We start from the raw sequence: 18952 nt of genomic DNA, 5'->3' as shown, positions 1-18952 counted from the left end.
CTTTATTTTGTTCCAATCTTTTTTGTTGAAATTTTGTATTTCTGGAATATTTACTTTCATTCCTTGGTTCAATGGTTTGAGAGAAGACAAAATGTTTACTTTTAATATTTCCTCTGTAGTCTTTTCTATTTGATCTTGGTGTAGATGTAGCCATAGTAGAATGCACTGGAAGTATACATTTTTTTCTGATTTTCTTAAATCGCTGATGTGAATGACAGTCAGCGTAATGTTTATATCTTCAACAGTTAGAGTATAAATCTAATTTGATAAGAAACTTTCCAACGATATCATTTTTCACAAATTAAAAAATTTAAATTAACTGTTCAAAATTATTATGCACAACCAAGTTTCTAAACATTGTATAGGTTGTAAAGAACTGAAAATGGTCATTTGTTGAATTTTCAACATTTAACCACTTCAGTACCGGGCCAATTTGTGGTCCAGGACCAGACACATTTTAGGTTTATTTTGTATGTGTGGTTTTGAGGGCTGTAACATTTTTCCCGTATGTCTCAGTCAACTAATTTTTGCGTCTTTTTTCGGGGACACATAGGGCTTTATTTTTATGTTATCTTTATTTTTGAATGTGTTTTAATTTTTTTTATATCTGGGAAAATATAAACAAAATAGGAGGGAAATTGTGTCTGGTTTTCAAATTATTTTTTTTTTAAATTTAATAACACAAAGTGTCACTGAAAAACTTTATAATATAGTTTTTCCTCTCCGTTACGATAATTTTTATTTTGTATGGTGTCGTCGGGGGTGGGGCTATAACCTTTAATAACGGCTTTTTATTAGCGTATTATTTATTTATTTTTTATTATTATTTTATTTACAATTTTTAAAAACTTTTTTATTATATTTTTATATTTATTTTTTTTTCAGATTGTGTCCCCATAAGGTAATAAGAGACCTTTGGGGACATCTGATCACTTATTTTTTTTGTACTGGAGGCTTATTTCTCCTATAACTGGGGCTGGTACATTTAGCCTCAGATACAGGAGGAATCCAGCCTTCTGCATGCTGTATATACAGCTTACTGAGCTGATCTGGGGTCCTGTAGGACCCAGCAGCTCTTGTAAGATTCTGCTCCCGGCGGATCACGTGTCCGCCGGGTCAGAGGGCAGCTGAATTATGGCTGCGTCCATAGCTGTGCATACAGCGCTCATTGAGCGCTGTATACACAGCGATCGAGAAAGCAGGGGAGGTAATAAATCTGCCCTGTCTTCTCTCTAGGAGCTCCGGCTGAAGTTACAGCCGGCTCCTAGTGAAAGCAGCTACACGATCTCCGTGCAGCTGCTCTGTTCTGGTGGACGTACAGGTACGTCCTGGCAGAACTAGACAACCACTTCCCGGGCGTATATAGTCTATGGGCGGTCCGGAAGTGGTTAAAGGTCACAGTTACATGATAACATAGGACCCCTTATTTGATATAAACTTTACAATTCTTGTGTCCATTGAACTTGTGAGTTTTTGGATAGTTGTTTCTTGAAGTTCTTTTGCAGGATTTTAGAATAGACACCCAGAAATCTTTTGCTTGAAGATAGGTCTTCAATAGGTTCTCAATATGGTTGAGGTTAATGGAGGATAGTGGCCACGCTATTAATTTCTCTCCTTTTCTTCCTATAGCAGTCAATAACTGCTGAGCCATTCTTGCAGTGGTGCATTGTCATGCATGAAGATGATTTTACTATGGAAAACATGATTCTTCTTTTTCTACCATATAAGAAAGTAGTCAGTCAGAAACTCTATATGCTTTGCATAGTTCCGTTTCACATCTTTAGGGACTCTAAAGGGGTATGCTAACACTCTACCCATGATTTCAGCTCAAAACATGATTCCTCTACCTCCATGGTGACATTGCATCCTTGTTTGGACATGGTGGTCATACAGGGTTGCTCAGCACTCATCCATAAACAAGACTATTTCGAAATTAGTTTTCATGTATGTTTGGGCTCACTACAACTGTTTATGCTTATGAGCGCGGTTTTGGAGTGGCTGAATAGTAGGTTTATGCAAAAGTACATCTGTTTTCTGAATCAGTCACAAATTTCTTCACAATACGATGATCACACTTAAGTGTTCATGAAATATTTAATGTTTTTATACCTTGTATACCAAGGTATTGCACTATTTGATGTTTTTCAGCATGCTTTCCCATACTGCTTGAATCCCGTAGCCTGCTTAATAATTTGGAACATCCTTAGTAGGTTTCCTTTAATTGGGCCCACCTAGCAAACTAATAATCACAGATGTTTAAGATTTCTGTGATCCAAATAACCCTGATACACAATGCCATCCATGAGTTTAATTGAAAAAAAAAAAATCTTTTATCATAGGTAAATACGATTTGTATAATCATATAGAATGTGGTGTGAAATCAGTTGAGTATACAGATGTTACAGCTATTAAGCTCACAGGAGACAAAACGTTAGCACAATATTTCATACCTGAATTGCACCTCATGTGAGTGCAGGAGCTGCCTGTCAATTAAAATAAATTTACGGATGGCGCCACACTTTTAATGCAGGAGCCACCAAGCAATTTATCTGCATAAGTAGTGATCACTGCCTCTCCTGTCTCCACAGATATACATATTGTACATATTGTACACAGCCAGTCAATAATGGCTGTAATCAGCTTACAGTTATCATTTACTGGGTTATGCTACTGTATGTGATAGGGGCTATTAGTAATTGAAAATAGGTGATCAAATACAGTAGTGTAAACTAGGCAATGGCAAATTACACCTGCTATTGCGTGATTTATATCACATGGTCTGGGTTATTCCAATTCATTGGCTTACTTTCAATATGGAAAAGCTTCTTAATATGAAAACCTTGGTCTGGTCTTCTCAAAAAAGCGGTCTTTTCACTATATGTAATTAAAACAATATTATACTTACCTTGCCTCCAGTTCTGCTCCTACATTACATGGTCTCTGTTAACTGAGTTCACTGGCCTACTAATAATTACTAATAATTGCATTGCATCTCCGTCCATCATAAAGCAATGACATTGAGTAATACACCCCATGGCATATAAGTTGTCATTGCCTGGTTTATACTACGTATGTGACTGGGGTTACTATTGGTCATTGAAAGTAGCTCAGCAACCTAAGTTGATTACACTGTCACTGCCTGACTGTGTATAGTAATGTATATTTAATAGTGTGTATAGTAGTACTGTATATATATAGTGTATATCTGTAGGAGTGGGAGGGAATGGGAAAGACAGTGTGTGCTAATTATTAATTTAAAATGTCGGGTGCCTGACAATTCAAATGAATATCTGGGCCTTCTGCCTTGTAATTGTAGGAAGATTGCTCTAGTGAATAAGTCCAGCTGTCCAGTGAGTATGTGATAGTCTATCTAGTTATATATGAATATGTAAAGATCATGGATGTGATGTTGGATTCTTTTATAAATTTGCACTTAATTATGAAGATATTTAGAAATTTCTGCTGTTATGTAGAGAATTGTGGAAGACTGAAGTCAGTGGCTACCGCCTTGGCTCCCATTTCCCCCAAATAGACACCACTGTTTTCAGTCACTTTGCTTTCGCACTTATGACTCTGTTAATAGGAAATATCTTCTTAATTTGGCCCCACATAGATTTTGCCATATGACATCACCCATACTGCCTATAGCTATAAGCTACAAATCTCAACTTGCCTCTGTTTAAGAGGGTCATGAGGTCTTAAATTAAGTGAAAAACTCTTGGAACTATAATGATTTCCCTATTGACTTTTTCATAGACTTCCCAAAAAACAGATAAGAGAAAAATGGCTGAACTGAAATTTTAACAACTTGCCGTATACCACAGAAATGATATTTTCTGGTGAATTGTCTCTATTGACGAGATTTAGTCTGCTATACACAGTTATTTTGTTACACTTTTTTATCCTTTATCTGATTTTCAATTCTGGTAGTGAAAATTCACTTACAAATGTGTTGCTCTAAAATAAATTGAACTCGCACATTCTGCTTGTTTTCTGATTGCTCCCCTATTGCTTGATAAATTAATATCAGGTTTGTACAATGACAGAAGTCCTAAACATGTCTTCAAGGAAAAGTCTATAGAATACGTGAAAACGTTAGCCTTAAAATGTCAGACTAAAAGCAGTGATCTCTAAATTTACGGTTGACGGCTCTTTTGTGATAGCTGATCCATTAAAGACATTTGCTTTAAACTTTCTGCTAAATTAAAATGGTAATGCTTAAGTCTGATTTTCTTCCCTGAATATTTACAGTTTGCTAATGTTTTTTTCCAAAGCTGTTGTCTGGCAAACGGCACATTCCAACAATAAAAGAGCGTAATTAAAATCAGAATTATGGCCTTATCAAGCTGTAAACTGTAATTTGAATATTTTACCTGTAGGGTTCATAAAATGCAAAGTAATATCAGGAGATAAATATATTAATGAAAACTGGAGCTGTTCAATGCTGCCCGTTAATTGAGAAAGGATTCTAGAATGTAAAAAACAAACAAAACCACATGGTTTTAGCAATGACAGAAGTCATCAAAATTGATTGTTAGAAAATGCAACTATATGGGAGTGAAATGTCTGCCATATCATTTTTAGCACAAGAGTGTACATCAAAAGAGTCATTTTATTTGCAACAATATTCTATTACCATTTACTAGAGAAATGATATAATACCCTTTTCAACCCTTTTCTCTACCAGGGAACTCAGAAGAGAAGTTATAATGTTGGCTTGCAGTTTTGGCAACAAACAGTGTCATCAAGAAGCAGCAACTATGATCTCTGATTGGATTTCCAGTAACAGGAACCGGTAAGTGAGCATTTAACCATTGCAAATTGAAAAAGCTAAGGGTTTTCTGGGACTAATATAACTGCTTGTTATATGAATGCAAAAAACATAATTGAGTGCATGTATTAATGTTTGGACCATTTTACTATTACTCATATTTGCAGGCTCATGCAATACTTCCTGGTTTCTACTTCCTGGTTGTGGGAATGTCAGTGTATTCCCATCCTCCAATCTGCCCACTGCACCTTCTAGTAGTTTTTCATTCATTCCCAGAACACTTACTTGTATGTTTGTGCATGTGTTTGTGCATATATATATATATATATATATATATATATATATATATATATATATATATATATATATTATACAGCATGTATATTTCTACAGCATAGAGATATACATATATACACACGTGTATGTGTATGTGTATATATATATATATATATATATATATATATACACACACACATACATACACACACACACACACACACACATGCGCACGTGTGTGTGTATATATATTATAATTGCGTAACCTGGTTCCCATGATATAACACTTTACAGTAAGGCTGTATTCACATGGTGCGGATTTGCTCAAAAAAACCATGATCAAATACATATGCTTTTCTAAAAAGACAGCATATATTGTTTAAAAACATATGCAGTTTTCCTGCATGATGCAAATATGCAAATGATAAAACATACATATCTGTAGCACGTTGTTCACGTTTCCTATCCATCTACCACCCGGCCAGCCAATTAGTGTCCTTAAAACCCTCTGACCACTCATTCAAGAATGCAGCAAGGTCTACAACAATTACGAGGTAGATAAAGTTGTGGTCATACTTAAAGGGGTTTTTCCATTAGCATAACCATATTTAGATTTATAGACAATTAAATGGTAAACATTTTTGCAAATATAAATTATTGAAAATTTTGCTGTGTTTTAAAGATTTTCTCCAACCATCCTAGTGGTGACAGTCTTTTTTGATTGGTTGCCATTCGATACGATCATGATTGCAAGAATAATTCAAGATAAAAGACTTGACAGAAACCCAGCCATAAGTTCCTTTTTGTGGACAAGTTATCAGACAGGGACACTACATGTATGAGAAAATAAACTAAACACAATAAAGGAATCATGGCTGGGTTTCTGAGTATAAAAAGTTCCTGCGTCCCGCGTCCTCTTCCGGCCTTGAATTCACTCTTCTAGGCATCGGGCCTGGGTAGAGCCGACTGCGCATGTCTGCAATACAAGCGGACATGCGCAGTCGACTCTGCCCAGGCCCGATGCCTGGCAGAGTGAATGCAGAGCCGGAAGAGGACGCTGGAGCGCTACGCAGGGAGAAGACTTCTAAAGGTAAGAGAAGAACTAGCGTTGATTGGAAATGTATAGCATTCTGCCAATCAACGCTGGTTCTGCATTGAATCTTAACTTTGAACAGCTAGTAGTACTCGATCGAGTACAAGTATTTCGAATACCGTAGTATTCGATCGAACACCTACTCGATCGAGTACTACTTGCTCATCTCTAGTAAGCACCACTGTTTTTTTCTTCCTCATGGCCTACAATAATTATATAGAGATGTCTGTAGAGACCCCCGAATATATTAATAGTTTGTGGGTGGTATACCCCCAAAATTTTGGGGGGTTTTTTAACCCAAAATTTCTGCAATATTTGCAACAAACACAATGGAACATAGTATTGTGTGGAAGGGCCACTGTGGAACATAATACTGTGTGGAGGGGCCACCATGGCACATTATATTATATGGAGGATTCTATTGAACATTACACTGTATGGAAGAACCACTATGAAACATTATACTGTGAGGAGGCCACTTTGAGACATTATGGTATGTGTAAATGGAGCATTATACTGTGTGGGTCCAGGAAAAGGGGGGTTATGCCATAGGGCACCCCAGTTTTTGCTAGTTATGCCCCTGAATAATATGGTGTATAGCTGCAAGTTTGCATAACATACTGTATGGAATGTACAAGATGGTAACCATGAAGACTCAAATATCTGCTTATGAACTAGAGATGTGCAAACCAGTTCGTGGCTGGGTTTGATTCACACAAATCAAGCAAAATGGCAGCTAGCTGGCTGTTATTTTACTGGCCATTTTCTGTGTGGGAAAGGTGTTTAAAAATATAAAATAACCTTATTAATGTTCCCTGGACTCAACCATGGCATCCTTTGGTGTTCTTATCCTGTTCTCCCACCTCTTCATGAAGTCACTGAGACATTAGCTGTAATATAGAGAGCTAAATGATGTTATTAAGATGGTGGACAGCCCCAGAGGACTAGAACATTGAAGGATGCTAAGGCAGATGCCAGAAAAGGCAATGTTCATTTTTATTTTTTATTTTTATACACCTTCTAGGTCTCCTGGGGCCTGAAAAGACTCCATAGTAAACAACTTTTCCTTTCAACATGTTCAGTTCAAAATAAGGATTTTGTCCAAACTTCACAAACATTCATGAGTTGGAACGTTGTAAGATTGGCTGAAATTTTAAACTCTTTAATAACTAAAAATAGGAAATATCAGACTAGTTTTTAAGCAATTGTTAATAATTCTTTAGCACTGATTATGAGAAGGTAATATATTCACTGTGATAAATGAATAACTTGATGCAGAAGTTACACACAGTAGTGTGAAATGAAAGAAAGCTATGATACTATAGAAAACAACTTTTAGGCTTAGTAGTACTTTTCAAACCACTATAAAAAGACTTGTGATCCACAATTGTTCATTCCGCAGCTGCTCTTTTCCGCTATTTTGTATTTATCTACTATATGGTTTAAATGATTGCCTGTCCTAGGTCTTACTAGAAATAAACTGAAACAAGTCACACTATGTTATTAGCCGGGACTCTGTAGATAAAAAGAAGACAAATAAGCAACACATTGACACATTTACAGTTGTTTGTTGTACAATAGATGAATTTATGATCTAATACACGATTTTTTATAAAAATATTAAAAGTTGTGTTGTTAATATACTAGTATTTTTTACATACAGTAAAAACATCCTACATAGAGAGTTTACTATACACCAGCTACATCCACAAAGGTATGTTTCTGCTTCTATTGAAGACCCCTACTCAGCATTATTATTGCATTCTCCCGTGCATCCCTCCATACTCTGGAACTCCTAACCAAAACACATAAGACTGACCCCCACAATCGCAAGCTTCAAGAAGACCCTGAAGACTCACCTATTCAGGAAGGCCTACAACCTCCAATAACACTATCACCACACCACCATCAGAACAGTCTCTCCCCTCACCTTCTGTCTCTATCCCTCTTCCCTCATAGACTGTAAGCCCTTGCGGACAGGGCCCTCTATCCCATTGTGCCAGTTGGTCATTGTTAGTATTATATTTGTTTTGTACATTCTGTGTACCATATGTAAACCCTCAAATGTACAGCACCATGAAATTAATATTAGTTTGGACAATGTTATGGACCTGATAGACTGCTTCAAGAGCTTTGCTTCCCCTTGTTGATCCAGAGGGTAGGATAAACCTACAAGTCCTAAACCAATCTGCCTTAAAAAGAAAAACTTTCCTTGCTGGCTCAATGAGTTATATGATAACGCTGTATGTGTGTAAATATTTTTTGTGTGTGGGGAGAGTATGGTTGGGTAGTTAATTGAAAAAATAACTGAAACTAAACAGCAACCGAGATAACAAATGTGAGTTTGTTCATGATGGTGTTTTCGATTTAGTTATTAGAATATTTGTGAGGTTCTACCTGCAATTTTGTTCAGACCGAACATATCAAAGACCAAAACTGCTATTACTATACAGCCTTGCTGTCTTCAGCTCTTCTCACTGACGTCAGTTAATGCTGAGGCCTTTCATATGGGACTTAACCCTGTGTGATCCATGTGACCGTTGAGGCTTCATCAATATCTGACGTCAGTAAGAAGAGCCAAATGCAGAAGGGAGTCCTGTTGGAGTCCAATAGCGGTGAATAAGGGAGCCTTCACACGGAGTATATGCTCCACTCATTCTGAACGTAAACTCATTCAGAATGAGTGGCATTAAAACAGATCCCATTGATTTCTATGGGTGCTGGCATATGCGCGCTCCCCATTGAAATCAATGGGAGGCTTTTTTAACTATTGCTTTCAATGTGATACTAGACTAGATCGAATAGCGCACTGTTTTTTTATGTTTGTTCTGGGTCTCCACTCACTGAAATCTGGAATCTGAAGAAACCCCACAGTATCATAGATGTTCCAGTTTGGCTGTGTTCAGTCTGCATGAAACTGCAGTGCAAACCTTGTGAGATGAATCTTGCAATAGTCACCCAACAGATACTCATACTGTAAAAGGGATGTGTGAATGACCTAAATAATTGCCATTAATTAGAATTGAGGTAAATGCGCAATTAATTCCAATTTTGATTTAGGTCATAATTGTCCAGCCCTAAGGGAAAATCATATGTCTTGTTTATGTACCCAATCTTTAAAGATTGGATTCACAAGCAACTATTTTGAGTACACAAAAAATTATGGTATATGAAACAACCTATTTAAAGACCTTAGAAAAACCCCTGTAAGTACCAGGGAGCAGCACATATAATTAACAGAATCTGACTATGTTGTAGGTACAAAATTTCAGTATTTGGCGCACAGCTTTTAATTTTGCCCGGCACCCCACATTGTCTAAAATTTTTCTAGACTTGTATCCCCCCACACACACACACACACTTTATTTCTGCAAAGCCAATAATAGGGATTTGTGTTTCTCATCTATTGGTATGTTTATCCACTGCAGTAAATGCACTGGGGAAAAGATTTCTATAAAATAAATATGGCATTGTGATTGGTTATTATAGTCAATAGGGAGGTTGGTCTTTCAGATTTGTGACCCAAGACTTCTAAGTTAGAAAAATATTAGCTGAAGCTGGTTACAATAAATAGCAGAATACATCTGGTTTCCAACTCTCCATACTAATATGCTTAACATTTCCTGAGAATGCAATGCTCTTCTGCTGCATTAAAGGGATTACAACATTCTACATATAAACTGCATATTGATTTGTCATGTTAGTCCCACTGCATGCATTCTGTTATTTATCCATATTCTTTAAGAAATCAATAATGGATTGATTCCTGTAGTTCTTATGCGCCCTGATAACAGTAATAGGTTTTAATACAAATTATATTAAACATGATTGCAGATTTAATGCAAACACTGGCATATGTGAGATGGAGCATACAGTATTGCTTTCTTATTGTACAAAGTCATTTATTTCATTTTACACTAATCGATATTTGCACAGCTTTTATTTTTCCAATTGGTTATAGCTGATTTAGGCGCCACAGTGGGGACATGTCAAAAAACTGTCAACACTGCAAAATGGTGGTATATAAACTGTGAAATTGATACATATGAGACTGTATTTATAATGGAAAATTTGAGGACTAGATCTCATAGCACATACATGTAAAAAGAAATATGTTACACTTGTCTGAAATCATGATATAAAGCAGTTGGGGCTTGACAGATTGATATATATGGTCCTGTAGTAAAATCTTTAGTGTAACTTATATATATTTTTTTAGGTCAAAGTTCTGAGCTTTAGAATCCCAGTAGATGGTCTTACTAGTAATCGAGCACATTCTCTTTAGGAGTGTGAATCCCAATAACTAGTTAGGGCTAGCCACTGGAAGATTTTTTCGTTGCAGATTTTGCTGCGATTTCTTGAGCAAAAGGTAGTGGCTGGAAAAGGAATGGAAAATATAAAGGAAGCTCTTAGACATTTCCCTTCTGTGAAATCCACTCCTGACTTAGGCTAAAAAACAACCCCCTCTAAAATGCATTCAAAAACATTTTACCAAATTGACAGAGTTTGGAAGGGAGCACATTATTAGACTGAAAGAAGCAGGATGGTCATTTAGGAAAATTGCCAGCCATTTAGAAAAAGTTGGGAGCAGTAATTATGTGAGGACCAGTTGTGGATCCAGTGTTTGCGGGGCCCTGGGCAATTGACTTTGGCGGGGCCCTACTTACTGGGGGTCTCGCACTTCTAACCTGTACTTCCCAACTGTTGAAGACTAGAAAGAGGGAACAAAACGGGCGGCGCGCGCAGCGCGCCGCAGCAAATTAGGCCCCACCCACTTTTATGCTGACTCCACCCATTCTCATTCAATTTTCATGTGATTCCACACAGTATAATCCTCCTACAGTCACCCGTAAATTATATCTCCCCCCCATTTTCATATACACCCTTCATCTACCCCTAGTTTCATGTCCCCCCCTCTATCTCTGTCTCCAGTTTCATCCCATTCTCCCCCTTTATCTGCCCACAGTTTCATTTCCCCCCACCTCTGCCCCGTGTCATGCCGTTCTCCCCCCTTCATCTGCCCCAGTGTCATGCCGTTCTCCCCCCTTCATCTGCCCCAATGTCATGCCATTCCCCCCCCTTCATCTGCCCTAGTGTCATGCCGTTCTCCCCCTCCATCTGCCCCAGTGTCATGCTGTTCTCCCCCCTTCATCTGCCCCAGTGTCATGCTGTTCTCCCCCCCTCCATCTGCCCCATTGTCATGCTGTTCTCCCCCCCTCCATCTGCCCCAGTGTCATGCCGTTCTCCCCCCTCCATCTGCCCCAGTGTCATGCCGTTCTCCCCCCTCCATCTGCCCCAGTGTCATGCCATTCTCCCCCCTCCATCTGCCCCAGTGTCATGCCATTCTCCCCCCTCCATCTGCCCCAGTGTCATGCTGTTCTTCCCCCCTTAATCTGCCCCAGTGTCATGCCATTCTCCCCCCTCCATCTGCCCCGGTGTCATTCTGTTCTCTCCCCCTCTATCTGCCCCAGTGTCATGCCATTCTCCCCCCCTCAATCTGCCCCAGTGTCATGCCATTCTCCCCCCTCCATCTGCCCCAGTGTCATGCTGTTCTTCCCCCCTTCATCTACCCCAGTGCCATGCCATTCTCCCACCTCCATTTGCCCCAGTGTCATGCCATTCTCCCCCCTCCATCTTCCCCAGTGTCATGCCGTTCTCCCTCTTCATCTGCCCCTGTGCCATGCCATTCTCCCCCCTCCATCTGCCCTAGTGTCATGCCGTTCTCCCCCTCTTCATCTGCCCCAGTGTCATGCCGTTCTCCCCCTTCATCTGCCCCAGTGCCATGCCGTTCTCCCTCCTCCATCTGCCCCAGTGCCATGCCATTCTCCCTCCTCCATCTGCCCCAGTGCCATGCCGTTCTCACTCACTCACACACACACACACACACACACTCACCATTCCTCGTTCCCTCGCAGCTCTCTACCTCATACACATATTGTAGCCGCGATGTGATGACGTCATCACATCGCGGCTACAAATGCCGGAGGCCCGGAGCTCAGCGTTAAAGCAGGAGCTGAGCTGTAACAGCTCCGGCTTTAAACGCCTATGCATTCAGCTCATCGGCGTCCTACCGCCGATGAGCTGAAATACATAGGCGTTTAAAGCAGGAGCTGTGAGCTCAGCTCCTGCTTTAACGCTGAGCTCAGTTGGAGTCGGGACATGCCGACCGGGACCATTTTGTTAGGTCCCGGCCGCGCCGCAGGGCCCCGCTATGCGCGGGGCCCTGGGCAGTTGCCCGGCTCGCCCGGCCCTGGATCTGCCCCTGGTGAGGACATGTGTACATAGCAGATAGTTTCCAGATAGTCCAGATAGACCACCAGTAGAGATGATCATTTGATCTGCCAATAAACATGATAAGCTTTCACAGTTTATTTGTCTACTATTCACACACAGGTGACACCTTCTTTACACTCCCCTTTCTCTGACTGGACCATTTCCAAGTACATAGCTGAAGAAAATCTGGTGTCATATCTACCATTACATGTCTTGCCATTGACAGACAGTGTCATGACTAAGAAACCTGGACTGCTACAGACTGGAAATGTATAATTTTTAGCAACAAGTCCAGCAGGTTCTTTTTTTGTATCCGATAACAGTTGGGTTTGAGTATGAAGGCATTGTGGAGACCACGTCAATCCTTCCTTTGCTTCAAAGACACACACTGCCCTAACCACTGGAGTGATGATCTGGGAATCCGTCTTATATAATATAGACAACCACCTGTAGTAGTATTACCAGGGATAATAACAACACATGGATTTGTGTAGGACATCCTGTGGTCAAATGTGTTCCTCATTTGGCTTCCACCTGTCATTTTTTACCTGGATAGTATTCACCTACATACAGCATGAGTTTTCTTGGAATGTCTGCGAGATTGCAACATTTGCTTGGCCTACCCGGTCACAAGCTGTATCACCAATTATGCAACCAACTGGGCATCAGCTTATGCATTCTAAGATTGTGTAGGATCTACAGGTCAAGCTGCAATATATGTGGGTAAATATCCAACAGGATACTATACAGGCTGTATCCAATCTAGAGGTAGCCTAACAGTGTACCTGCCTCTTTTAATTTGACTGTTTTCCCAATAAACCTATCAGTTTGCTCTTCACTATATTCACACACAACTTTTTATTCAATTCCAACTCCATTTTGTTGTTGCAATATTTTTTGCCAATGAGTTTCATTATGAGCTTACATTCATTGCCTTGTTTTTTTGATAATTTCTTGTAGGATATTTGAACTTTCAGATACATATGTTATTCAGTGTGTATAGATCTTCTCTTTCTGCAATTTTAAGTGTTTATATTGCATATATGTCAGATTTTCTTGTAAAATACAAAATCTAAATTCCATCTGTCTATGTTGTTCTACATTAAGTGTTTCAGTAATCTATCATGGCCATTTGGGAATTTTAGATGTGGTGTAATTTATTAGATAACCCTTGAGGCATGTTGTGTAAAATAGGTGTTGTGACCTTTACTAGTGACAAATTACATGTGTGGCCACAAAGCAGTCAAATCAATGTGTCCCAATCAATTTACTACACTAAATCTATAGTCTTGTTAGAACTTTGCTTTTCTATAATTAAAATTGTTTAGCATCCATTTATCCATCTTCTTTCTTTCTCTTTGCTTCTTACTTTTTATTTATTTATTTATCTATCAATTCTAGGAAAAACTTTTATACCTTTTCTTTAGAATAGATAATTCCTTTTACAATGTTAAAAAAACAAAACAAACAAACAGTGAACACTATAGTTTCTTTTGTGGATTACTTTCATGGAGCTCTCTTGGATGTAAATAGCCTTATCATTCTCAACATTCAATGCTACTGTTTGGGTTTTGCTTTCATTTTACATTTTGTTACAATATTACAGCTTAAGGCTGAGACCCCATGTTGCGGAAACACAACTTTTTTTGTTGCAGATTTTGTTGTATTATTTTGTGCCAAAGCCAGGTATGGATTGAGCAAAAGTAATAAATATAAGAGCTTCCTATATACAGTATTTCCCTTTCCATTCTTAGATGCTGATCTCAGAGGAACAAAAAAAAGAAGGGTAATTGTGCCTCCTTGAGGTTAAAATTTCTTGTGCTGGGATGTATTTTAGTGACTTATCCCCAGAAGTCCTAGTGGCTTCCCTGGACTTTTATTCCTATAGAGTGGATGTAGGATATGGAGTGACTTTAGCCCCGGACGATGGTTCAACACTTTCAGAGTGTACAGCTATCCCTGATGGAGATTGCTGTTCAAAGACACTGTAGGTATGGTAGGACCCAAGAAAGAGGTATACCCCCAAAACACTTGATGGCTCTCACATCGTCGTCAGATGACACTCAAGTAGGTAAAAAGTTGTATTGTTATTGATTACGCATTTCGAAGCTTTAATGTTCAGAAACCAAAACGCAACCTCTTCATCAGATCTTCAATGTATCAAAGGATATGTGCTGTATATCTACATTGATACAACATTGAAGATCTGTTGAAGAGGTTGTGTTTTAGTTTCTGAACACTAAAACCTCGAATCAATAAAAATACTACTTTTTAACTACTTGAGTGTCGTCTGAAGATGGTGTGAGCACCATTGAGTGTTTTGGGGGTATACCCCCTTTCTTGGGTCCTACCATACTTACAGTGCTTTTCCATTCTTAGCCATTCTTGGCTTTGCTTCAAAAAAACACAACAAAATCTGTAACAAAAAAAAGCTGTGTTTCATCAACATGGCGCCATAGCCTTAAAGGGCGCCAGCATGTGTAATATACAGATACAGGCAAGAGTATGCATGTTGGGGAGGAGGTGGGATGTCTCATAGAAACCTAAAGTTTTGTCACACCGTTTTCAGTGTTTAGGTTTTCATCCGCTCCTTTGGGACATGCCAATTGAATCCATAGGGTTAAAGGGGTCAGACTTACATGTGGTATAAGTGAGCATAGTGTTTTTACAATACATTTTATTACCTTTTCCATTGTGCTTGTTAGTGCGGAGACATCCTTTGACAAAATACTGTACATTACACTGCATAATGTAATTTATTTTTGTGGTATGTAAACCCATGAGCAATTTATGCAACTTTAAAGCCCAGTTCAAAGATTTAAAGCATATATTTTAGAATGATTTTCATATATATATATATATATATATATATATTCAGATTCTGTAATGGATGGAAACTGTTGGCATGACATCAAGAACAAGAACATGTTTGCAAAGGTCTTTGCATTTGCACATAGAGTTCTGAACTAAAGTAATAACTTACACATTATCAGTCTTCACTACCCACATTCTAGTTTCCATTTACTTTTATTATACTATTTTCACTTAAAAGCATTGTACATATTAATTAGCTTTTATTCATAATTTTCAGAACTGACACAGCTTTAAACTAGAAAGGGAATGATTAAATTTTTGTTTTAAAAAGTTGCAGTTCTAAGTAGAATTTCAATTTTCCACTTAATTAAAGAATGGTATATAAAATGCATTCAATTACATTTTATGAAATTAGAACACAATTTGCCCAGGAGATAAGTAATTATATCTCCTATTTTACAAATGTATATCATTTTATTGTAATTTTGCTGAAATTAAAATATGTTAATTAATCAAAATATGTAACATTTGTATGAGCCTTCCATAGGCACCTTGGACAGATTTTCAATTCCAAATGTTCACCATTTTTTCCACTCAAGGAGTATATAACATAAGATAACATTTTATTTATATAGTGCCAACATATTCCGCAGCACTGTACAATTTGTAGGGCTTGAGTACAGACAAAAAAAGATACATTACAATGGGGTCACATGGTGGCTCAGTGGTTAGCACTGCAGCCTTGCAGCGCTGGAGTCTTGGTGTTCAAATCCCGCCAAGGGCAAGGAGTGTTTGCATGGATTTCCATCCCATATTCCAAAGATATACTGATAGGGAAAAATGTACATTGTGAGCTCTATGTGGGGCTCACAATCTTCATTTAAAAAAAAAAAGATAGATTACAAAGAAATAGTCACTTCACGCAATAGGACTGAGGACTGTGCTCACAGAAGCTTACAATCTATGTGGTAGAGGGGGTGACACAAGAGGTGGCAGGGGCGGCATCAGAGGTAGCATTACATATACAATGGCAACTTTGTAATTGAGGTAATAGAGATTACTGTCATTACACAAACTTAAAACTGTATGAGCCATCACCAATCATCATCAGAACTCGGATCAACCTCCACAGAAGGACAGGCAAGGAAGTGCTCACCAAATTGATACAATGATAAACCTATTTAAGCATGACGCGTTTTCGGGCTACTCAGGCCCTTTTTCAAGTGCAAAATGTACTTTAAAATGAATACAACATGTAAAAACATAGAATCAAAAATAAACTTAAAAGTATCATATAAAATGCATACCAATCATTCAATAAAATAAAAAGCTTCAAATATCATCAATGTGTGTGGGTTTTCAAGGTATATGTCTCAAAAAAGGCCAATATAAACAAATGCATACATATCAGGAACTTACTTGTATAATGTTAACACTGTGTATAGTAAATTACTTCCAATATAACGATAAAATATGCCAGCTACTTCCGAGGACAAATAATATAGTAAATTACACTGGACCATTAAAGCAAACATTCTCTCAAGTGCATGTGATTAGTGTAGATCAAGTAAAATGAAACAAAACAACATAAAATCTGAGCATCAATCAGAGCACACAACTCATGTATAGACAAAAATGCATAAACCAATCACTAATAGATGGGGTGGAGCTAGTAAAATAAGGTTCAGATGAATACTATGATATGATACTTTTAATTTTATATGATACTTTTAAGTTTGTATTTATATTTGATTCTATGTTTTTACATGTTGTATTCATTTTAAGGTACATTTTGCCCTTGAAAAAGGGCCTGAGTAGCCCGAAACGCGTCGTGATTAAATAAATTTATCGTATCAATTTGGTGAGCACTTCTTTGCCTGTCCTTCTGTGGAGGTTGGTCCGAGTTCTGATGATGTTCTGATGTCTTTGTGATATTTCCCTCAGCTGCTCCCTGATTGGTCCTCATACCCTATATGTGACTTTTGGTTGTTGTGTCCCACGCAACCACATAAGGTGATCGGCTATAATTTGCTTGCCTTAAATATTAAATTTTGTTCTAATATACTGTTATGGTCAGCAGGATTTATTAAAAAAAAATAAATAAACAACTGAAAAACCCTGCGGAGCCCTCTGGGCTACTGACTGCTAAAAACCTGGTGTGAACAGTGTCTGACAGTTGATGTCACTGCCAGCTAAATTAAACAACCATGTTTGCTCTGTTACCAATCACAGAGTCCTTTGCTGTCAGAGCAGCCGCACAAATAAACAAACTGGCTAGCCTGAACTCCAGGATAAGCCAGAGACCAAGTAAACCCCGTGTGTAGTTGTTCCACCCAACCACCCAAGCAACTACTGCCAAGCCCACTCCCAGTCACCCTGTCTGAGAAGTACTGCTAGCTGAACCTACTGAGTTCTACCACACACATACAAGGCAGCATGCTGCCTGACTAACAGTGGCAATGCTACCTCAGGGGTAATTTACTAGCTAGGGCCAATAATGTTTACAGGCTGGAACCCCTACATACACACACACACACACACACACATTATTTCAGGTTTCAGAATGTGATCATAGAGCGCCAGTCGACCAGACCAGCCCCCTTATATAGGCAAGGGGGTCCCCAGCAAATAACCCAGCTGCCCAATCCGAGCATCCATTGGTCGACATACATGTCGATCAACCAGTTGACCACGCCCGGCTGTTGCAAGGCAGATTAACCCTTGCAACTCTGGACTGTGCAGAGGAACAGACAGCGACGCCCAGATCATCGCCTCAGTTACTGCACAATCCTAACATATACTAACTAGAGTTGGCTCGGTGTCTTGTCCTTTATCTTTTCGTTCCATCACCAGTCATGTCCTTTAACGTGCAGATGGTGCCTGGACATATGAAGTTAGTCTGAAACAGCATCATATCATGAGAGGTAATGGGGAAGCATGAACAAAGGAGGGTTTAATTAGGGATTCTAAGGGTTTATGTTAGGAATTGTGATAGCCCTGTCTGAAAAGACGTGTCTTTAGTTTGCACTCGAAGCTGTAGAAATTGGGAGTTAATCTGATTGTCCAGGATAGAGCATTCCAGAGAAGTGGTGCAACTCGGGAAAAGTCTTGTATATGAGTGTAAGAGGTTCTGATAATGGAGGATGTAAGTCTTAGGACAATGAGTGAACGGAGAGCATGGGTTGGATGGTAGACAGAGATGAAGGAAGAAATGGGAGGTGCAGTATTATGGAGAGCCTTGTGGATGAGAGTGATACGTTTATATTGTATTCTGTAATAAATAGGCAGCCAGTGTAGCGACTGACACAGACAGACTCTAAATATATTAGCAGTTCTCTAATTTATGCTTCACTTTTAGGGTACTGTCATACATTTAATTGATCTCCAATTTGCAATGAAACCCAATCTATACAATATCACAACTTGATAACAAGTCTTGGAAGAGTGCAATTAAACTTCACCACCACTAGGTGGTCATGTAGAGAAACAAATAGGATAGTTAGCATATCACTTTGCGAAAACTTGTCACAAAATCATGTTGTATTTAGAAACTATATTTAATATGTGCTAAACATATTTGGACATGTCCAGCCAAGAGGATGGGTTAGGGAGGATACATCTGAATGTTAACATTGCAGATTTTTGCAGAAATCCATGTGTCTGTGCTATTAATTTGGCTTTGAGGAAACTGTATTTGGGGAAATTATATGGAACTGATTTACAGT

General features: G+C 38.6%; 1 protein-coding gene across 1 annotated transcript in view; it reads left to right on the top strand.

Moving 5' to 3' along the window:
* Positions 1–18952, top strand: part of TRHDE (thyrotropin releasing hormone degrading enzyme) — a 498184-nt gene that overhangs the window by 439925 nt on the left and 39307 nt on the right. The window contains exon 15 of the mRNA XM_075274325.1: positions 4688–4795. Coding sequence (XP_075130426.1) covers positions 4688–4795 — 108 coding nt within the window. The remainder of the gene's footprint in view (positions 1–4687; positions 4796–18952) is intronic.

The sequence above is a fragment of the Leptodactylus fuscus genome, chromosome 5 (genome assembly GCF_031893055.1).
Source record: "Leptodactylus fuscus isolate aLepFus1 chromosome 5, aLepFus1.hap2, whole genome shotgun sequence".
Lineage (NCBI taxonomy): Eukaryota > Metazoa > Chordata > Amphibia > Anura > Leptodactylidae > Leptodactylus > Leptodactylus fuscus.
Note: the sequence above shows the minus strand (reverse complement) of the source record. Positions and strands in the feature narration are given on the sequence as shown.